At 33.0% G+C, this 24,054-nt stretch overlaps 1 protein-coding gene across 1 annotated transcript; it reads right to left on the bottom strand.

Annotated features, from left to right (window-relative positions):
- Positions 1-4,057: 4,057 nt before the first annotated feature.
- ADA2B (ADA2 2B) lies at positions 4,058-23,208 on the bottom strand. Its single transcript, XM_028220677.2, has 14 exons — positions 23,024-23,208; positions 22,794-22,875; positions 19,676-19,731; positions 18,991-19,169; positions 17,011-17,076; positions 16,766-16,891; positions 16,593-16,668; positions 8,996-9,059; positions 8,848-8,906; positions 8,627-8,698; positions 8,312-8,531; positions 6,668-6,878; positions 5,859-6,125; positions 4,058-4,625 (listed from the first exon to the last, which is right to left on the bottom strand). Exons 2-14 carry the CDS (start codon positions 22,841-22,843, stop codon positions 4,431-4,433), a joined length of 1,641 nt encoding a protein of 546 aa, XP_028076478.2. The 5' UTR covers positions 22,844-22,875; positions 23,024-23,208; the 3' UTR covers positions 4,058-4,430.
- Between the last annotated feature and the right edge of the window lie 846 nt (positions 23,209-24,054).

Genomic DNA, 24,054 nt, shown 5'->3' with positions numbered 1-24,054 from the left:
ACAAAATGCTAAAATTTAGCAATGTCACTCTAACAGTACACTAGTCATTTCTTAAATTTTGTTTATAAAAAATCAAATTAAAATTCTATCTGTGGATCCAATTATGAAAGAGAAAAATAGAACCCTAACCAATTTTGTCAAAGTTTGGCTTGTCATATTTTCTCTTTTGGTAAAGAGATTAAAAGTGACTTTTTGACTTTTAATCTTTTTTAAATCACATCACTTTACTAATTTTTACATAAAAATAAATAAAAATAACTTTTAACATGCTTGTCATTGGAGCTTGTTTCTTGGATGTTATTGTTATAATTTAGCAATATCAACTACTATAGTATTTCCTTGCTCTGACAAGCTTATTCAGGACATTAAAAACAAAAACATCAATGTTATACAAATTAATAATTTTATAAATTTTTTCTTGCTTATTAATATAGCACCTTGCAGTGATCCTATTTAAATTTTTAAAATTTTATTATTGTATAAAACACTAGTTCATAAGAAAAATTTGTAAAATTTATTAGTTTATTTTGAATTTTTTAAATGATTTTACAACTCATCTTAAGAATTGTTGACAAATTATCTTGATGATAAATGTAATTAGTAAATTTGTAGGATAATTCTTTTTCTACACACCAATTCCTTTCAATTCACAAACTTAATGAAATTTTTCTTTAATATAAATTTGATTTAGAGTAAAAATACCGTAATACTCTTATCTTCTTTTCACTTAAACCCTACTTCTAAAATACCACAACCATCCTTCAACACCAACACCACCTCTCCTTCGCCATCTCCCTTCATCACCTCTTTCCTCCTTTGTTTGCGACCACCTTCCACCGTAAATCATATGCTCCCACAAACCCCTATCGCAAACTACTCACTTCTAAGGTTGATTATGGAGGTTTAGGATAGAAGAGAATGAGCTGGGAGTGACAGTGATGGTGGTAGTAGTAGTGATGGATAGTTGAGAGTGGCAGTAACAATGGTGAAAGAGAGTTGGGTGAATGGAAGAAAAATTAGAGTTTAAAATTGAAGATGAGGGCTTTTTTAGAATAAACAAATGTGTAATGAATTTTTATTTTTTTGACATGTTTACTGATGAGAGTATTCATTGTGCACTGAAGAGAATTGCATCAGTAATACTACAAACCCATCCTTATCAACCTAAAAATTACCTAGAATCTTCATCTTGTGGTTTAAATTTATTCTACACATGGACGCCATACTATATAAATTAATCTCCACTCCACAATCCACCACCCAAAAAGTTCTGGGTAGATTATTCTGGCATCACAGCTTTTCTTGAATTGATATATGAAAAGGGTAATTCTATTTACACACTCATAATCCTCTCAATACAAACCATTACTTAATATAAACACATAATAATTTTTCGGGTTTGAAAATATCTTAATTCACACCTAACTTTCCATTACTAGCCCTAAGGTAACAAACCATTTGTCTCTTTGAATACACACCACAATCCACATCCAAATATCTCCTTGCTCAGAACACCAAAGACCTTTATCTTCAAAACACCATAGATCTCCATCGTCAATGTTGAAGATCTCTATCGCTGATGGAGGGTTTCATTCGAACGGTGCATTCTTATCGTTTCAGATCTCTATCATTGCCGTCGTTTTGCCGTTGGTTTGCCGATGCATTGTCGTCGTTTCAGATTTCCATCTTTGTTGTTGTCTTGCCATTGTTTCGCCGATGCATTGTTGGTGTTGAAGATTTGTCATTCTCATCCTTAATTCACACCTTGATATGTTTTTCCTATCTGCTTTTGATTTGGTTATCGATTCAACTTCCATAGCAATTTCTATTTCGAGTTTGGCCCAACTCTGGTTGTTTGAACATAATATCATCTTACAAAAAAATAAATTTCAACAAATTGAATATGTTCAAAATAAATACGTTCATACTTTATGTGTTGAACAACGCAACTTGTTTAGACTTATTATGTTGAACATTTGTTATATTTTTATTTTTATTCTGTTGAACATATGTTAAATTTTATATATATATTTATTTTTATTTTTTTGTAAATGTTGACTACATCTACTTTTTGTATAAAAAAAGAAAAAAGAAAAAAAAAGAAGAAGAACCAAAAACAAATTACATTATTTAATTGAATTGAATTGAATTTGAGAAATGAAGTTCTTAAGGAATTAAAATGATCGATTTTTTATGTATGAACATTTATAATTTGGTCGGCCTTAATAATTTGAATAAAATTATTTTGTTCAAATAAAAATAATCGAATATTGCGTAAAAATTCAACTCTGGTTATCCGGACACGTGATGAACAAAGTCATCTTCCTAACGACTATACGAACGAGATAAACAAAAAATCAAAAAGCTAAGTAATAAACTGGCTTTTCATTATTACATTATTCAAAATCAACAATCTCAATGTCAAGCATCAAGACTATATAAGATAAGAGAAGGTATGCTACTATGCTAAACTATGCGCAAGTGTACTATGCTATAGTATAATTTTATGTTATGCTAGACTACGAAAGGGAGAAACCATATGAGGAAAAGAAAGAGGAAAGGAGAGCGGTTGAGTGCTCATCGAAGGAAAACCAATTGATTTCAATCTGCTGAAACCCTAAATTTTCTAAACCAATTAAATCTTAAATCTTCAAAACTAATTTATTTTGAATGTTTATAAGTGATGATGGTGTATGAAGAGTGTTTTGTGTATTTATATATGAAATCTTTGAATAGGTAAAATATACTCCCATATTGTCCTTATTAATCTTTTCATTTAAAAATATTATTAAAATATAAATTAATCTATTAATAATGTGTACCGAAAGAAAAGATTAGTGATGTATAATTTCCATATATCTAGACAAAAGTACCGCTTGGGTTGTCTTTTCCCTATCGTTTTTTGTTTTTGTTTCTTCACAAATCCAAGTTCTAACTGTAAATAAAGACTACAAGATAAATATATCAATCATAAATCCAAGTTCTAATTGTAAGGTTACATAAGAAACCGGGTTAAAGATCAAATTGTTAAACCGCCGAGTCAACTTGAATCAAATTGTAATATCATAATTACAACATAAATTTATCAATAATTATGTATAAATATATAATAACTACTAAAAATATATAATATATACTTACATTATTAATTTATTCAAAATCATATATATATATATATATAATCAACACTAATAAATAATATATTTGTCATATATATGACAACTTGTCAGGTTTCTAAGAAAAATAAAAAAAAAATGATCAAACCAACTGAACAGAACCAAACTAGTTATATTTAATTTATTTTTTTTAACAAGAATCAGTTTATGCGACTTTTATTTATTTATGTTTTTTTTATAATTTTTGGTTCGATATCAGTTCAAACATCTTGTACATCGAACTAAATCAAAACCGACCGCTTCAATATACATTGTATTTATAATATATATATATATATAATCTAATAATATAATTACATTAATAAATATAATAAATTATTAACCTTAATTAGTTAACCTGATCATCTTTATAACTTAATCTTGTAAACTCTGATTATGTATAATCTTAACTCAATATTCCGAAAACCTTAGTTCTTTTAAACCTTTTTTTTATTATTATTTTATAATAATTTAGGAATTAACAAGTATTTATTAAATGGATAGATTGAATATATTTGAAATAGTAGACAAATAACTAATTTAATATTTTTATATAGATTAGTGATTATATTTAAAAGTAGCTCAAGTTTCAAAGATCTTAAACCGACTAAACCGAGCCATTTCAATCAATTCGATTCGGTTCACTGTAGTTTGATGAAAAAAGCGGTCTGTATCAGTATTCAAAATAATAAAATCGACATTATTGGTTCAGTGTAATTTTTTACCTAAATACCTACCGTACCGAATCGATTACATCCCGACTGACAAGTGTGGAGCCTGGCATGGTTGCCCGGCTTACCTTCCCTACGCGAGAGGCACAAGTTCAAGTCTCCACCTTATAACACCACCAGCTCTTGAGCAAGTCCGGTTCTTATGATCCATCAAAACCTGAACCAGTTTGGTTTTGCAAACATTGCTTCGAAGAACTAAATCGAGCAATGGTTTTCTTTATTTATTCAAAACACAAGGCCTGAGTTTGTTTACAAGACATGGGAACAAAAGGGCATACATTCAGGCAAACCTTCATCCCTCTTTATGGTTCATTCAGTATCTCATAATGGTTTTTACCTTGATACACAATTCTGGGGATACCCTGCATGTGGCTTCATCGGACTTTCATTCTTCACTACAGGCAAGATAACATTCACTACTCCTTCCTACATATTTTGATACTCTTCATTGATTTTCTGCAACAAAATGCATCTCATGCAATAAAAGGTCAATCTGTAGTCAAAATCAACACAAAATGAAAATGGTCGGAGATGGAGGTGGTCATCATGATTGAGCAAACCCCTTTTTCACAAGCATATCATAGATTCTATCGACTTTGCTTGGTTCAATTTTGTTGAAAAAGGGATAGGCATCAGACTTCTTAGTAATACTACCACTGATGATTTGGATAGTCATGATCTCTTGCATCTTATGATAATCCGGTGGTGGTAACCTCAGTTCGCAGCATAGTCGTTTCTCCTGCATGCAAAAACACCTCAAAATTATATTTGAATACACAAACTAAAATCCAACCAATACAAAATTTCAAGCAAGCAGGTACCATCTCTATACCAAAACCAAAGCCTTGTGTCTTATTTAACCAATTAGGATCAAATCGGCTACATGAATATTTTTTTTTTTACCATTACATTCTGTCAATGGCCTAGTACTATCTTTTCGTATGTAAAATTAACATAAAATTTGACACGTTTCCCTCATCCTACGACACTTGGGCTGTGTTTGGTTAATGGATTTGGAAAGAGATTTGGAAAGGGAGAGAGAAAAGGTATGTGAAATATAGGTGACATGTATTCACATTTCACCTACCTTTCCCTTTCTTTTTGCAAATGTCTTCCCAAATCCATGAACCAAACACAGCGTTAAGCAATTAAGAGGCATTAATAACCAACAAGGAACCAAGGAATACTAGCCAAATCACACAGATAATCTTTTCCTGACATATTAGCTAGGCTCACCAAACCCCAATGGTTAATCATCACACATTTGGTCAGCAAAATCTGTATAAAGATATCAATTTCATAAATATCCATAACCAGATGAGCCTTAAAAGCTGAGAATAATGCCAAACCAGTGTTACCAGAAAACACTAATGCCCTAGCGATTTAAGTTTTGGAATGTACATTCCGAAACATTGTGGTACACATTCATTTCAAACTGATAAATTTAACGAACCAAAAGAATCCTAAAAATATTTTGCGATATAAAAAGTTACCTGCAGAGCAGAGATAAATCAAATAAAGTAAATTAAAATCCGAGAAAGTGGAATTTTGATTTGACAAAATGTAAAAAATGGTTCATAATACTCAGAAATGTGTTATAACATAACTAATTTGAAGAGAACAAAAGAAATAAATAATAAAAAAAAAACATTTTATTAAATGTTTAATTATTAAAAGAAAATTACTCAACTTAATCTGAACATGTCTACACTTTTATTGAACCACATTTTAAAGAATGTTGCATACCACATTTCCGATCCATGAAAATCATACCACATTTTAAAAAAATGTGGCATACCATGTTCCCGATCCCGTTCCACGTACCAAAACGTTTCCAGGTAACATAGAGCCAAACACAGTCAAAACTATACATTTTTCGAAGAAAGGGTTGGTTAATGAACAGCCTAGGCTTAGAGCAGGTGACCTGTTTGCTTGTCAAAGAAAAAGTAGGAAATAGAAACAGCATACTTACAGATTCAGATAGCAAGTCTGCCCCAGGGAAAGCCATAATATCTAACTCACTAAGGGAAGTTGAATTAGCCTGTCCTGTACTTCTTGAATTTGAATCCTTGCCAACTGACTCAGTGGATGTGGGCACACTTATGCCAGCTTGACTGCTTGGACCAGCCCGAGTACTATCTTTTGCGCTACGGGCACTTTCTTCAGCATCCCTTTTCCTTTTCTGTTCAAAATATCTCTTAGCTTCATCTGATGAACGACAACCAGCAGTTCGGGCTTCCTGCATGATCAATTTGAAAACATCATGAGAAAGAATCATCTACTCAATCCAAAAAATGATCATTAATATTAATAATATTATTAGAACCAAAATGCAAAAGTTTGAATTAGTCCACATAAACAATGATTTTACTGCACAAGGCAGTTATTCAAGACGAAATTTCTGAGGAATCCATAAATGACTTCATCAACCAATATTTGATTTGGTCAAAAGTGATAGTTACAGCAACAACGGCCAATTAGCATCCATTGATGGGTGTTTGGGAGGGGTTAGATTGGGTACATACCAAACCTTTGGCATAAATGCACAAAGTGGCTGTGTTTAGCCTTGAACCCACAACCTCAAAAGTGGTAGTATATTCACAAAATAATGCATTAATAAAACTGTGTTCTCACCTAAACTTAAAAACTAAAACCAAAACCATGAAAATTATCAACATAATGGTCATTTCATTTAAAGAAAAACAGAAGAAACAACAAACATTATTCAACAAGAAAAATTGGAATTATATATAGGCTCACTGCCAAGAATGTGTATCATACTTTAAGTTCTTGAATCCTTTTCATAATTCGATGTTCCTGGACAACAGTCTTAAGCAAGTCATCATGCTCTTCTTTGGAATGAAAACGCATGAAGACATCATAACGGCGACATAGTTCCTTCTCTTCAGGAGATAAGTCCTTCTCAAAAGGATTTGGATGGAGCAAGTTTCTTTCTAAGATGAATTCCTTCCTACGCTGTCTCTCATCAAGCCTTCCAATAATTTATTTGAACCATGAACCCAAAAAAAAGCAAACAAACAAAAAGAGTGAGAAGAACGGAAAGAAGGGAAAAGAAGGTACCACACTTCAAAAATCAGCATAGTAATCTAAAGAGTCAAGAACTTATGACAAAAGTCATAATGCACGAATTATCTCTTATCAACTGAAATAAATTTATACTGACTAAATCAGTCATGACTACAGGTATACCTTAAATTCTTATAATTCATCATACAGTATTCTGAAGATATAAACTATCAAATACACCACATAATCCTCGTGGTTTAAGACGCAAGAACTATCTTTTGCCATGGACAAAAAACTCCAAACCTCTGTTGATAACTCAACCCCAATCCAAGAATAACCTGTCAAAAAACCATCTCCACTCCAAGCATCATTTAACATCCAAGCAATAGAGTAAAGACTACAATTTTTATCCTTGTCTCCAATTCTATTACGTAAAGTAGTTTTATTGTTTGTTCAACTTTGTCTCATCGGTAGGCGGCGTCTCCAATTCTATTACGTAAAGTAGTTTTATTGTTTGTTCAACTTTGTCTCATCGGTAGGCGGCTCTAGGAATTTTGTGCAATGGGGCCATTCAAAATCTTCACCCTCAGCATGAATTAATCAAACCAACTTTCACTGAATGAACTACAAAAAAAAAAAAAAAAATTAAAAATGTCCAATTTCTACTCAGATCAATTTTCCTCAATTTTAAAAAAATAAACCCTAATCTGTATTTTGTTATGGTTTGCTTATTAGAGTGACAAAAAAGTTTGCACAGTTTAGTCCCAATTAGATGGAACTCTGGGAGGAGTAAATTGGGTACAAATCTAACGTTGGCCTAATTTGTACAAAGTGACTACCCTCAAGTTCAAACCCCAGTACACTAAGTTTTAACCACTGAACAAAGTAGTAAACACAAAAACAAAATAAAATAAAATTATATTGGCCTCAAATGGCAAACAAAAATTCTAGATTTCGTTCAGCTCTGAACACATCCAAAACTTATAAATACATTCTATATTCAATCATAAATATGTTTTTTTCAATTTGATGAGATCAACTGACCACATACTCACATACCTAGTGCCACCCCAATCATGACTAATGTATCTATTTTATATAACCACTGCTTCACAACAGATGTGGGCATTTATATACCTTAGCGAAGTCCCACTCTACCTAAATTTCTCCTTTTGTTTTTGTACTATACATTAGGTCATTAACTCAAGGCTATCTCACAATTAGGTCATTTACTTGAGGCTAACTTACAATTAGGTCATTAGGCCAACAATTCAAGGCTATTTCCTCTGTTGCACTATAGATTAGAACATTAACTCAAGGCTACCTTACAATTATCTCTACATATACATGGTGTAGCTAAGTGTGAACTCAAGTGGAAGAACAGATTATAGTGAATACCTCTTTGAATAGATACGCAGAACCCTCAACTTCAGCTCACGCTCCTCTTCAGTGTCAGCCTCCTTGAAATCCATTTCAGCAAGTAATTGTTCAGCTTCATTATCATATTCCGGATCAAATTCTTGCCTTTTGGAGTTATAGCCACTTAACTCGATCAAAGAAGGGCCCTCATCTTTTGAAGGTTTAGGTTTTTTGCCCCCAAAACTCCTGTTATCATGATCTGCCAACAATTTAGAAATAACTTGCATAAGTAAACATATAACTAGAATGCTTTGGAAGCTTTTTGCAAATGCATAGAAGAAGCAGATATCACACCTTCCACTTTTATAGGGTTGGGGCTATTCTTGACCTGGGCTATGGTGGATGCCTTCTTAATGGCAGTTGTTCCTGCAAAATTTGTGTGGTTAGAATTAACCTGGAGTCCACCTACTGTAGGTAAAACAAACAATGCCTACAACTGACAAACCTGTGAGATTATTTAAATTGATTACCAAATAAATCATAAATAGCTAAAAAAACCACATAGTTCGACTTACCAGCATTCAGGCTAGATAGCAACCGACCTGAAGAACCATTTTTATGTGAATCTTCCACCCTAATCATTTACATACAAAATAATTTGAATCAGAAGATCAACATGACAAATCAAGAAAACGCATCTATAGAGAAAAAATATTGTTATACTTGATTCTTGAGGGGGAAAATGGAGATTCTTCCTTCAAAGTAAGCTCCCCAAGAGAAGAAAGTCCTGTCATAGCCAGAGAGTTAATGATGCTGGACGGCTAGTTTGAAAAGGAGCAACGGAAAAAATAAAATAAAAAATGAAGAGCTAAAAAAAACATTGTTAACCTCTGGTACCTGTGATTCTATATTGGGGCAGATTAACTAACTCTGATCCTAGGATTAGGTCGATGGCGTGTCACATGTCATTTATGAAAGATAAACCATCTAGTAACATATCTAGGGTTGCATCATGAAACTCATGCAACTAGTTAACCTCTGGTAAACGGTCGATATGTGACTCAAAAGGAATCTGAAATTCTTCATGTATTAAGGCTATTATTATGTCAGACTCACTACTTTCCCTCTCAAACTCCATATAGGCAAACAAGTGCAGTTGATGCTTGCTAAGAGCATTGGGTTAAGAGTTTACTCTGAAGTTCATTATCCTTTCAAGTAGTAGGTTTGACAGATTTTAGCATGTTTTTTGGACTATGTCGATAAGCATATGTTTTCTTCATCCAATTGAAACTTTTGGCTTCTACATCATAGAGCCACGGATGACCTAGAAGCAGAAGTTGCATGCATGGGTAAAGACATTACACATAATCTTAGTCAAATGACAACCACTTGGATAGGCACTAAACTAGTGTTAGGCGCAATGAAGCACCACCTAGGCACGAATTGCACTTGAGGCACCTTAACACCCTTGAGGCGAGGCGACTTTAATGAGGTACAAGTAAGGCGTTCAAGGCATGCATTTTTTCCAAGTGTGCCTAATTTGTTAAAGATGCAATATCAACCCATTAATCTAATAAAGCCGATTATAATATTACATGTTTATATGTTGCCCACATTCTTAGACAACCTTAGACAACAAGTTCAAGATAAATACCCAAACTTCTATATTTTGGCTTAGTTATCAAATTTTTCCTTGTTTTAAGACAATGATAATGGCAAAACAATAATTTGCAGTATAAGTATTTACTGTTAAATGACTTCGGGTCCATTTGGATAGTTGTGGATTTGAGGTTAACTGGATAGAAAAACAATGGAAGAAGATAACTTAAGATTTAAAATATATACATTTTAGTAGAATCCTTATAGCTAGAAAGAGAATATTTAGCATGATTTCAAATAACTAGTTTTACATGGTTATTTCAAATCCATCATGATAAAGCTATTTAACTCAATCTTAAAATTCATAAGCAACCTATCACAGCTAAATTTGAGCTATTGCCCTTGAATGATTAAGATCAAATCCCTTGACTTGAAATCCACATCCAAGTGGACCCTTAAATTTCTTAATTAGTTATTTTATTTACTTAATTTATATAATTAATTAATTTCTTTATTGCTTTACTTCTTTTCATTATTTAATTTGAATATAATTCATTTGAAATTGTTGATGTGGTGGAACTTATTAACCACAATGTAATGTTTCGGGTGATAATTATATCATGTAAATTACAATGTCATTGCAGAGTACACAGTAGATAAAACACAATAAATTTCTCATGCTCACCCATTTTTGGTGGTCATATCACAATAAATTTCTCATACTCCCCCATTTTTTGTGGTCATATCACTCTTCCGTACTATTGGATCTGCAGGTCTTCGTTGTACATGACCAAATTATCTTATCATAGATAAGTAAAAGTAGGCTAAAAGATGGTTTGACCATGTACAACGAAGACTTTCAAATACAACGGTAAAGAAGAGTGATACAATCACCATATATGGAAAAGTTAGGGAGACGGTTAGGCTTTATACTAACAAGGGACGCAATATATATTTATATTATTTAATGTAGAATATGGCCCTTAACAAAGCAAAATGGCGAAAAAGGATTCATGTTATAAACCCCACTCGAATGGGACACAATACTTGGTTTGGTTATAAAAAACCATGCAATATTTATCACATGTGCTTCCCTTCAATGAAGCTCACACCTTGCACCTAGGGCCCAAGAGACATTGTTGCTTTGATGCTTGCCTTAATTAACACTGCACCAAATAACACTCAGAGACAAGCAAACTTGTCAACCTTATGGCCCCGCTTGTTTTGGGGTATAATGGATGGGAGGAGATTAGGGTGGAGGTGGAGTTATTTAGTGTTGTGTTTGTTTGTAGAGTTGAGGAAAGGATTAAGCTGGAGGAAGGGATTAAGATGGAGGTTGGAAGGGAGATTGGAATGGAGGAGGTGAAAGTGGTATTAGAAAAATAGTGAAGGGATTAGAAATTTTTTTATTTTTTTTATTTTTTACGTATTGGGATTTTTTTTTTAAACATTAATGTTTAATTTTTTATATTTTTTTATTTGTTTTATTATTTTATATAAAAATAATTTAACAATTCCTACACTAACAACTATTATCAAAACAAACACAATTTTACTTAATCCCCTCACTATCAATCCCCTCACTAACAATCCCTTCACTATTAATCCCCTCACTATGAATCCCCTTCATTCTACCTCTGGAAACAAACGAGGCCTATATGAATGAGGATGAGGATGAGGATGAGGATCTGCTAGAGCTTCAATTGAGCAACAATAGAATTAGACACCACATTCATATAACTACCCCCATCAATGACAAGCTTGCAGGCCTTATCTCCATATGTGAGATAAGTGTGAACTTCCATGCCTTAGTACTTACAAGAGTATAACAATGCATCGCATCACATGAATGGTAGGATCAGTAGCTTCCCATTCTTCATCAAACTCCTCCTTAGAATCACAATGCATTAAATCTCAACTACCTAACGAACTCCTCTCCCTCATCCTACGGGACCTCATCTCCAACAGCTATGGCAAAGGTATGATGATGGAATTGTACAAAAACATGTTATATGCGATGAAAATGATAACATTTTACAGAAGAATTACCCAGATGAAATCTAGAAGTACGCTCTCTATTCCATAATGTAGTGGGTTTTTACTGGACATTATTACTAGGGTTGTAGCTTCATTTGGAGGCGATTGATATAATTTGATTAGAATTATAACAACCCTAAACTAAATCTAAGGAACCCCCCTAGTTTTGGGCTAAACCACTGCTCTAGACTAGTGTTCCGAAAAGCGCGCCTAAGTGCGCGCTTAAGCTCAAGGTGAGGTGAGGCGCAGCTTTGCGCCTCATGCATAGCGAGGCGAGAAGACATAGAGGAGGCGCAGCTAAGGCGATGAGGCGTGTGCTTTTTTCTGAGGCTCGAGGTGTGCGCTTTTGGCGCTTCGCGTTTCTTCTACTACTATAGCCCATCTTGTTTTGGTGTGAATACCCACATGGAATAAATTCTCATTTGCAATATAAAATGATCAAAACATCGGTCAAAAGAGCAGGAAAAAAAAAAAAGCCTAGTGGAGAAGAAGACAACCACGAAGGGCCACGATCGCTCTCTCTCTCACAATCGCTCTCTCTCTCACCTTCTCTCTCACAATCGCGATAGCAATCACTCTCTCGCTTCTGTCTCTCTCTCTTTTATCTTCTTGATTCATATATATATATAGATAATACATTATATAATATATAATATATAATATACTTATAGCTAATATATAAAATATAATTAATTCATTTATATAAAATATTATATAATACCTAGAATACCTATTATATAATATATAATATACTTATAGATAATATATAAAATATAATACATACTTATACATAGTAATAAAAAAAATAAACACATGTATGTAAAACAAAATAAAAAAATTAATTGAAACACATTATTTAAAAAATATAATAAATAAATAAAATAATATATATATATTAAAAAAATTAATTATTTTTTTTCTTCTTCTCTTCTCTTCTCTTCTTATTAAAAAAATTAATAATATGGATATTAAATATTTGCTTATATTGAAAATTGTACTATATTAATATTTTGCTTAACTTTTATAACTTGCGCCTCACTTTGGTGACGCGCGCCTCGCCTCGCGCTTAGGCTTCAGGTGACCTTGGCGCCTCGATGCACCTAGAGCTTTTTAAAACACTGCTCTAGACTAAGATTGGATACCCACTTGGACCTATCAAAAGGTCGGAACTAATAAGACTCCCCGACTTGAGAAGTCACCTTTCTCTGGCTAAGAAACCCTGAGTAACTTTCTAAATCCCTAGTTAAACGGTGGATATCTTCCAAAGTTTGAAGAAAGTGCATATTGAAGTATTTATTATATTTAGGTCTCAATCCATTAATGAACCTAGTGACTTAAATCCGTTGTTTCTCCTGTAACTCACATTTCAACATGAGCATCTCAAACTACAATATATAGTCACCAAAACTCAAAAATCATGTATCAAGTTAAGCCATTGGTTCATTAATTGTTGTCAAAGGTTTGTGGGAAGTTACTTCTTTTTCAATTTGTGTTGCATGTCTTCCAATCGGGTAAACTAAGCCTCTCCTAATAGGGCTTCGTCCCTTTGAACCCCTTGCCAATAAATGTTTGTAGACCCGACAAGCTTCATCAAGGAAAAAGAATCTTTTTATCATATGTCATCTCATGACAACTAAAATAATCCTCTAAATCGTTCAACCAATCGATGAAAACACTAGGATCTAATGACCCATCAAAGGAGGGGATATCAATTTCAATTCTCCTACTGATGTCAAAATCAGCAAACCTAGGTGTAGTACCTATCATGCGCAATTAGAACATCTTCTCCAAGGTGGACCTGAGGTGGTGAGACAATGGGTAACAAAACTCGATTAGGGGACCAAAGGGCCCCAAGAGGCAACATGTGACTCATGATAGGAGGCTTAGCATTGTGGTGGAAATCAATAGACTCAACTTCAGCTTCGTCAACGGGTTGCTTTCCTAGGTGTTTGTCCCTAAAAGAAAAACTTTGTTCAACTAGTTGGGTAACTTGTTGGGAGATAATATTTGACTCCTCAAGACGGACCTCCTTATTGAATTCAACGTGTTCTCTTCGGCTTTGAGCATCGACATTTATAGGGATGATTTGACTCCCTGATGTTTCAAGAGCAGCCATGTTGTTTCTGATATTTGTTTTAAGGGTTTGAATAGTGTTCATGTTATCTAGGAGCTATTAAGCACAGGTGCCGGTACCGATACGGGTAAGAGTACGATACGGGTAGGTCGATATGTTAAAATCTAAAAAAAGTAAGACACAAATACGGCCTAGGATACGTCAAATATTTATTTGTTTATTTATTTATTAAATTTATAGCTAAACATCCCACCTACAAATCAAAGTTCAAAACAATAGCTATACATAGAAATTACAAAACCCAAAATAAATGAATATTCAACAATACAAATACAAAGCTATACAACACAATAAGTGGAAGCGGGCAAAGTTACTCAATAACAGTGTAAAGAGTTGGTGGTTCCAAATTACATAAATTTTTGAAGATGATCAAAGAGAAACAAGTCTATAGACTTGCATCAAATTCCAACTTCTGAAAAAATAATAATAATAATAAATAAATAAAATTAAAAAAAAAAAAATCAGCTGTTGTGGAGTACTTATGGAGTACCCACCCTGCACTCATTGAGTACCCGCCGCGTACACAACTTCCTTAGACCGTATACGGCGTACCCTGTAGGTATACGGTGTATCCGATAGTGTGCAGCCATACCGGCATACATTTCCGCGCCCAATAAGTAACCGGTACTTGTACAGCAACATTTTTGGAGCAGCCGTGCTTCATAGTCTAGGAGAGAGGTGATTGAGTTTAGGTAGTGGTGATTTGGTTTTCCAACGTACTGACTCTTTGTTCCAATAATTTTGTTGGTCAGTCAAGTAGCAGATGGCCATGGTGGTAAAAGGAGAGAAATTTGGTTAATGCTGATATTTGAAACAAAATTGCATTAAATAATAAAATTATTACCAATGCTCATAAAAAGAATGAGAATGCAATAAAAGTGATTATACAAGTGCCCGCAACAAGGTTATGTGGGTAAGAATGTAAGAAAACAAAATTAAAAAAATTTCCTCTCATATTTTGTTTTTTTGTTTTTCCTGGAAATGAAAAGTGGAGATGGAATTTAAAAGGATTAAGATTTAATTTGCAAGTTTTACTTTCAAACCAAATATATAAATGAGCTAATCTAGTTTCAATGTGAAGACATGCACCTTATGAAGCAATAGGAAGCCCACTAAAGTGCTAGAACTATGTTTCTGTTACTGTTCGATACAAAAACTATGTTGCTGATTTTATTTTATTTCGTTCTGGACCTGGGTCTAGGATTCTAGGTTTGGGGATTAAGTTAGGCTTTGGGCTGGGTATAGCCTAGTTGTCGTAAATGTACTAGGCCAGGTGGAGAATGGGTCGGGTTATGAGTTATTTGAGTTTGTAATGTTTCAGGTCAAGGGTTTGGATTTACTTAGTATTATGTTAGACCTTTTCTCTAGTACTTGTCCTCAAAGAATGACGCCCTGAAGCACTAGGCTTCCAATTGACGGACGACAATAACAAGGCAGCACGCAGGGATGACAACGAGCACTAGCGAGTGACAATGTCAAGAATGAAGCAAAAAGGATGATGTGAGGTAGCACATAGTAATCGACGAGATGACTGTTGATCTATGGCAAGGGTTGTCCGCGACAGAATATGTCGACAATGATGTTGGTCCCGGAGACTATGTGATGAAAGAGATGAGAGAGTGATGGTTGAGCGGTCAACGAAGGTGTTCTTTGCCGACTGTGAGTGGTGATGGTGAGGTTTCAATCACTGTATGTACGATGATGCATTTTGCAAACGCAGTGGCAATATTCCAACAAGGTTGTTGACTGGTTATTGATCACTGTAGTAGACCAACCTTGGTTTGGAAAGCGAGAGATCAGACTAAACTCTTATACCACTTGATGTCGGATGACCAGTGTGAAATGGATCAACGAAAACAAAAGAAATAAAGAGCTAAAAAACCCCTAACAAGTCAGTGTTCTCTACTCAATTCTTATTCTCAACATCAAAAGTGTCTTCAAATAACAAGAAATCTAACATTTATAGGCCAACTAAAAAGGTTCAAATAAAACAATAAATAATAAACTACCAAAATAAATGAAAATGCATAATTATCTTCTAAAATTAACATATCCTAAATTAAACTTACATAATTCAATTCAAATTCTTCCAGCCCCGTCTCATGTAAGGCGCGATGAATAACGGGTCTTACATGATTTTCATCAGTTTATAATACCAAACATCATTGCCAAGAAGAGACTACATGAACAAAACTTCCTAAATGCCCAGATGTCACCAATTCACCCACTATGCTATAGCCAAGTGGAATACAAATCACTGCACAACTACATCAAAAATATATTAAACTAGATACCAAAATATAGAAGCTGGCCAAGCTATGGTACTCATGTACTCAGCCAAACTTCTTGATGTTACAAGCATATCTCCATAAAGATTAGTCTTCCATTGGGTAATGACCTACATTTGTTCAACATCAGTGGGCAAGGTAGCCTCTCAAAACTTATGAATACGGTGTGTGCCAAATGCAAATTTATCAAATTCCATTACATAAACAATGTCAAACAATAGAACCAGAAGAAAAGATGAAAATAGACAATATTATCACCAACCTTTCTTGTCTTCACCAAGCCCTTTAGCCATAGCAAGAAGTTCCTTTCTATTTTTGCCAACAACATGAGTCATGTCCTAAAATACAATTTGCAGTAGAAATTACCGACAGATATGGAAAATAAAAATAAAAATAAAAAAGGCAAAAATAATTGAATAGTGCTGACTGTCATACCGGCAGAGGGAAATATGGTGAGTTCATGTAGGCAGTGTTATAATGTTGAATACATTGTTCTCTACTCTTTGTCCCAACATGTTCAGCAATCTCTGCCCAATTTCCCATGCCATACATTTCAATCCCCTAAATAAACAACTCCCCCACAAACACCACAAAAAAAACAACTAAAAGTCAGGTATCTCTTCCACAAAGCAAAAGGTGCAAATCAAGGATGTATCAAACATACAATAAGGGAGGACCACCTCTAGAAGCAAAATTTCTTCATCAGCATTCCAGTCTGGACAGATTAGTGGGAAAGATAAATTGTCCTGTAAGAACATTAACATAGAGCAAGCATTCAGAATTATGTCACAAAAAATAAAACTACTAATAATACTGCTAACATGAAAATAAAGAATGGAGAAAAACCAAAATCTAAATGGAGAAAAAAAAGATCACCTAAACATTGTTATATCATGGTACATAGCACAAGAAGATTAGAAGGCTATTCACTTTCACGTGCATCCAAACTATAGAATTCTAACTATTAGGTGAAACAGCATGGCAGCCAACGCTGAGACAAGAAAAATTCACGAGTAAAATTTGAAGACAACTCACAATGTCCATAACTATAGTCAGTGGTAAATGCACAACTAACATTCCTAATTGGGGCACAATGTGCCCCATTGGTTAAGCACTGTAAGTAATCAAAACGAGATTAAGTCAACCCACAACGAAAGGTCCTTCACCAAGAATTTCTTCTCAACCCATAAAAAAACCCTAGGTAGCGTTTGATTGTGTTTTGGAATTTTGATTCTAATCAAAAAATTTCAAAACTCATAACCAAACAAATTTTCTCAAAACTCAAAATTTAATTCACAAACTATTTTCAAAACTCATAAAAAAATATTTTCTTATTTTGTTTTTTAAAATTATTTTTAGAATCATGATTTGAGTGTGGAGTCGTGTTTTGAGTTATAAGTTTTGAGTTGAGTTTTGAAAAGAGAAAATTTGTTTGGTTAATTTATGAGTTTTGAAAAGAATTTTCAGTTGTATTTTAAGTTTTGAGTTGTATTTTGAAATTTTTTGGATTTATTTTTTTTAAATATTTAAAAAATTTCTTAGTTTTATTTTTTTAGCCTAAATATTTTATATTTTAAATATTTATTTATTTATTTTAATGTGCACTATATTTTATACATTTGTGTGCTGTATTTTTTTAAAATATTTTATATTAAAAAATTTATTTTTTATTTTAAATATATAATATTTATTTTAAATATTTTTTTATTTTTTTATTTTAAATATTTTAACTTTTTTGTTATTTGTTTAGTTGCGATTTGAGTGTCAAACGTGATTGAGACCCCCACTTTCCCCCCAACCCCACCACCCCCACACACACGTGGGGTTTGGTTATTAGAAGAAGAAAAATATATATATATATATATATATTTCCTGGCCAATCAGACCCCACTAGGGTCCTGGGGGTCACCCCCAGTGGGGGTCTAAAACATTTTTGTTTGAGTGTGGAGTTTTGAAAGTAGTGTAAAATTTCAAATTATGTTTTTGGTTACGAGTTTTTAAAAATAATTTTTGAATTGAGTTTTAAGTTATGTGTTTGGTTATGTGTTTGGTTATGTGTTTGGTTACGATTTGAGTGTGGAGTTGTGCTTTGAGTTCAAAATATTAAAATTAAAAAAATTAAAATATTTACAAAAAAAAAATTAAAAATTAAAAATATTTAAATAAAAATTATATATTTAAAATAAAAAAATAAAATTATCTTAAACATTTTTTAATATTTCAAGAAAATAAATCCAAAATTTTTTAAAATACAACACAAAATTCAAAATACAGCTCAAAACTCTTTTCAAAACTCAAAACTCTTTTCAAAACTCATTCAAAAACTTTTTTCAAACTCATAACCAAACAAATTTTCTCTTTTCAAAACTCAACTCATGATTCTACACTTAAATCATAATTCCAAAACTAAACCAAACGGAGCCCTAATTCTTCGATGTATAAATATATTTGAGAATTAGGCACAGTCCTGCTTCAACATTATCAGATTATGAAGAAAAGCGATCGTTCATAACTCAAGACCATGAAACAACTTTACATATTAACAATGTATCTAAAGAAACCCAGATTATGAAGTAAAGCTACCATTCATAACTCGAGACCATGAAACAACTTTGCATATTAACAATGTATCTAGAGAAACCCACAATGATCTTACTAACCATAACCCTGTAAGGGTGATTGCTTTTATGAGGTGTCACCTCAGCACCAACAGAAAAGCACTCTATGCATAGGTCGAAATCAGGACACATAGCACACTTGATACGAATTTTCCCAGTAATGTCTTTGTTGCAGTAGTTGCAGTGATACAAAGCCCTTTTACCGTCACCTGTTCCTTGGCCTGACTCATCATAAGAAATATATTAATAATCCTCACATATATAGCAAGATATTGACTTGAAAGAGCAAAGCATAATGTACGACGCATCACACGACATTAACTGTTTGCATTTGCACATGATTATGTTGTCAACTGCACATTAAATTTGTCTAGCTGCTCTACTGAAATACTCAGACTAGAATTTTAAGGCACCTACCACAGAACAGTCATAAAATGAAAATTATGTCAAGGGACACCACAATTTGATGACCACAACTGACCATAGGGCAGGACACAGTCCCCGACCTCCACTTTCACATTGTTTCAAAGTTGCACAACAAAAAAAGCTGGGGATTTAAGGAGAGGAGTGATAAGGAAAAAACAAACGGCATAGTTCCTAGACTAAATATTTGCCTTTACCTCATTCTACTACACCCTGTTACAATTAACCATCAGACAATATTATTCTATAGTTCAATAACTCCTTAAGAAACTTCATAAGACAAATTCAAGAGGTGGCAGGGTACCTGCTGCTGTGGATTCCAAATTTTCTCCACTTGAAGCATTCTTTTTTCTCCTTGATCTGCAACACAGAAATGAGTCTTTAGAAAAAGGAAGAACAAAAAAACAATATAAATACAGGTATTAAGAAAGAACTATTGAACCTAGATTTAAAGACCTTCAATACAAGTTACAACAAAAGAAATATGAATTTGGAAAAGGAAGAAAATACAAATCTCCATGAAAGAGAAGAACTTTTTTTTTTTTTTTGACTAGCAAAATTCAATGGTTAGTTGTTAGTTTAGCACCTGAGGGGAGTTGAACTCCTACTCTCTCCTTCCAAGCACATGAGTCTTGCCCCCCACTCCACTCCTAAGAGTGGAACCCACAACCTCTCCTTTGGAGAGACTTGGTGGCTAAAGGGTTAGCCACCTAGGCAACAACCCCTTGGTTAAGGAGATGAATGTAATGAACACATAAAGATGAAAAATCTGGGTAAATCTGAAAATGGCAAAGACAACAAAAAATGCAATACTTTTGCCTACAGCAGTGTATCATAAAAATCAAAAATCAAAGGCTATAGACATTCCAAAACCTTAACGTTGTTGCAAGGGAACGGAAAGGCATCGGATGACTATAAATAGAAAAATATATAAATTTAGTATAATTAGTAATTAGGTTTTAATAGGAATTTTTTTCTTTATTAGTAGTTTCCTATTCCTGGATTTCCTAATTAAATGGGGCACTAAATTAATCCTATTAACTAGATTTATTTACCTACAGGTCATGACTGATAAATTTATCACTATAAATTTATTCATAAAAACAAGAAAGACTAATAAATTTATCACTTGGGACTTAATGGGTAATAAGCTCCAAAAATTGGACCTATTGGTAATTTACCCTAATTAAATAGTGTTTATGCATATACATATGGCTTTTATGTGATGGTTTAGTGGTGGATTTGGTTGGATTTGATGGTTCGTGGTGATGGCAGGGAAACGGTGTTTGTTGGTGGCAGCTCACAAGGCGAGTCTACAAAAGAAGAAGGGGCTATGGGCGGCTAGTAATGGTGACAGCTATGAATTGGGGAGGGACAGCTATGAATTGGGGAGGCCGGCTAGTGAGTAGTGGAAGAGAAGGGAAAGGATTGGGTTGTGAAGAAGGGGAGGATGGTTGTTAAATTCAATATATATAATGTAAGGGTAAAAAAGTAATTTACTTATGACAACTAACACTATCAACTTTTTTGTTAATGATCGGAAGACAATAAATAGAAAAATATATGAATTTCAGTATAATCATAAATTATGTTTTAATAGGATTTTATTTCTTTATTTATAGTGTCCTATTCTTGGGTTTCCTAATTAAATAGTGCTTATGCATATACATATAGGGCATGTTCGATTAGTAGGATTATAGCATAAGATTGAGATTGTTAGTCTAAGGACTCATAATCCCATGTTTGATTGCAAATATTATTAACCAAATTACATGTACGGCGGATATTCAATCCAACAAAATTGGCAAATTTCTAATATTGAGAGGGACTGAGGATCATAATTTCAAGTATGAAAGGAAAATAAATAAATAAATACATAATAAATGGTTATCTCACTAATTTATTTGGATAACTAATCATACACTAATTCATGAGATTATTGATCCTTTCACTATCAATACTGTTAATCAAACAAGACCATAGCTTTTATATATTTAGTGGTGGATTGGGATGGATTTGATGATGGTTCATAGTGGTGGCAAAGGAAAGGGTGTTCATTGGTGGTGACTCACCGGGAGGGTCTACAGAAGAAGGGGCTATGGGTAGCATGTGTTGGTGACAGCTATGAATGGGGTGGGGGTCAAGTCAGAAGTGGAAGAGAGGGGAAGAGGATTGGGCTGTGAAGATGGGGTGGATGGCTGTTAAATTCAATATATATATATATATAATGTAATGGTAAAAGGGTAATTCACTTATGAAAGCTAACACTGTCAACTTTTTTGTTGTTGGATTGGTGCAATTTTGTCAAAATTGTGGGACTTGATCTATTTTTCTCATTATTCAAAGGAAGTTAGTGTAATTTCCACAAAATTAATGCCGCATAATTTAATATAGAGAATACATATTATATTTACCATATGTTTTATTACAATTCGAAATAGACCATACAACCTACATCTAAAAAACAAAAAAAAAAAATTTACATACAAAAATACAAAAACAACCAAGCAATATAAATTATTAAATGAATAAACTTTTAACCCACACAATTAATGAAGAAACAATTATTAAAATTGTCGTTATTGTTCATCTATATAATAAAGCAGGACAGTTTTGAATCTTCAACATATTTTTGTCCTAGGACATTTGAATGGCTCAGATCTGTTCAAATTATAAAACAATGGCTGAAATATATTTTTTTTTAAATGTCCTACATGTACATTTTCTACTTTCCCGCTTCTCTCTCTTACTTTTTCCTTTTCTCATCCATCTTTTCATGATCCCATAATCCCACCTTCCTCCCTATTTTCTTTTTATTTTTTTATTTTCTTTCATTTTTATTTTTCTATCTATTTGTTTATTTTTTTATTTTCTCCTTTTTATTCACTTATTTTTATTCACAGCATACACTAGTTTATCTATAAATTATAATATTATTTATGAAGTCATGGTAATATTTCAAAGTACATTGATTTAACATTGGATTCAATTTGATACATGAAAACCTACCACTAAAGGTCCATCTAAAGTAATTACTTCAATTTAGTACAACAGTTCATGGTTTCACAAACAGGCAAAAAGGAATGATCAGACGCCCTCCCAGGGAACCGCCTAGCCACTGGCAATCAGGCAGTTTCAGCTGCTCCAGCCACACTATGCGGCCACCTAGAAATCAGGGCAAGTGTGCCGGTAACAACTATCGGTACTAAAAAACAGAGAATTCTGAATAGATACCAATCAATACTAATACACAAGCAATAAAAGATAATCTAGACAAATGTATACACAGCTAACAGCTTCACATCCATGAATACATGTAAATATACATAAATATGTGTGTATGTGTGATTATAACACAAAATGCGGAGTAAAACAGCATGAAATTCAGATCGAATGACTAGAAAGGAGATAGAATTTTGAACCTCTGGCTAGGATCTTCGTCAGCGTGAAAATTTGGGCGAGAGCGCCCCATTGAATTCTGAAGCCGTGAGAGCTCACAAGCAACTGTAAAATACGTATATATGTATATATATAGACATGTATGAGTATGCAAGCTTCAAATGTATAGTAGGTAGAGGCCAAGTGAGCTGGTGTTTATACATACAAGTGTGTATGAGAGAGAGAGAGAGAGAGAGAGAGAGAGAGTACAAACCCTAGAATTGAATCGGAAATTGAAGAAACAGACAAGGAAGGACCGATATTCTGTGCGATGATTTAGCTTCCGAATTTGGGGAAAGAAGACCACCCCCTACTCCAAGATTTTTGTCTGGAATTTCTTATTGTGATTTTGTCAAGTTAGTATTGTCTAGTCTCAAGACAAATTCCTACACCTTGTTTGTTTGCCGTTATTTTTGTTGTTTTTTTAAAAATTGAATTTTTTATTTTTTATTTTTAGTGAATTTTTTAATATTTTGTGTAAGTTTGTTTTACATACAGCTAATTTAGATGCATTTAAAATGTATAGTATTTGTGAAAAATAAACTTTAAAAAATTCACTAACTACAAAAAAAATTTAAAAAATATAAAAATTTAGCAAATTTTTGTATTTTATTGTATTCAATGAAAATTTTTGTAGAATTTTTTATATTTTTAAATATATCAAGATTAAGTGAATTTAAAAATTTAAAAAATGATTAAAATATTTTTAAAAATCACCAAAAATGCTAAATAAAAATTGAAATTAAAAAATTTATTTTTAAAAATTTCAAACCAAATAGAACGAAATTTTGTGCTCAAGTTAGTTACGTTTTAAAAAAAATACTGTACTCTAAATTAATCACTTATATTTCACTTGTTTTGACCTAACAAATTTTACATTGGAAAAGTTTTTTTTATCTAGATTGATTTTGCACATAAAAAAATTATTTTTATTTAAAATAATTAATTAAATCTTTTATTATGTGCTTTTAATAAAAGTCAATGAAGAGCCAACATTTCAACTTTGAAAAAAATCAATGTATTGAAAGATGTCCTACATATAGTGAAGGACGCGACTAAGAATAGAAACTACAACTATGGTAATACAATCATAAAATCTAGGGAAAATTGGTCTAGGGTCCCTCCCCCACTTTTCGTAATGGATGAGATCCACGATATTATTTTTTGATGTGTGAGGTCCCTCCCATCTATCACAAAGAAATTCAGCCCCCTACATTTTCTCTACTCTCACTCATCACCACGATC

This window comes from Camellia sinensis, chromosome 9 (assembly GCF_055761805.1).
Source record: "Camellia sinensis isolate YWXY chromosome 9, ASM5576180v1, whole genome shotgun sequence".
NCBI classification, from domain to species: Eukaryota; Viridiplantae; Streptophyta; class Magnoliopsida; order Ericales; family Theaceae; genus Camellia; species Camellia sinensis.
Note: the sequence above shows the minus strand (reverse complement) of the source record. Positions and strands in the feature narration are given on the sequence as shown.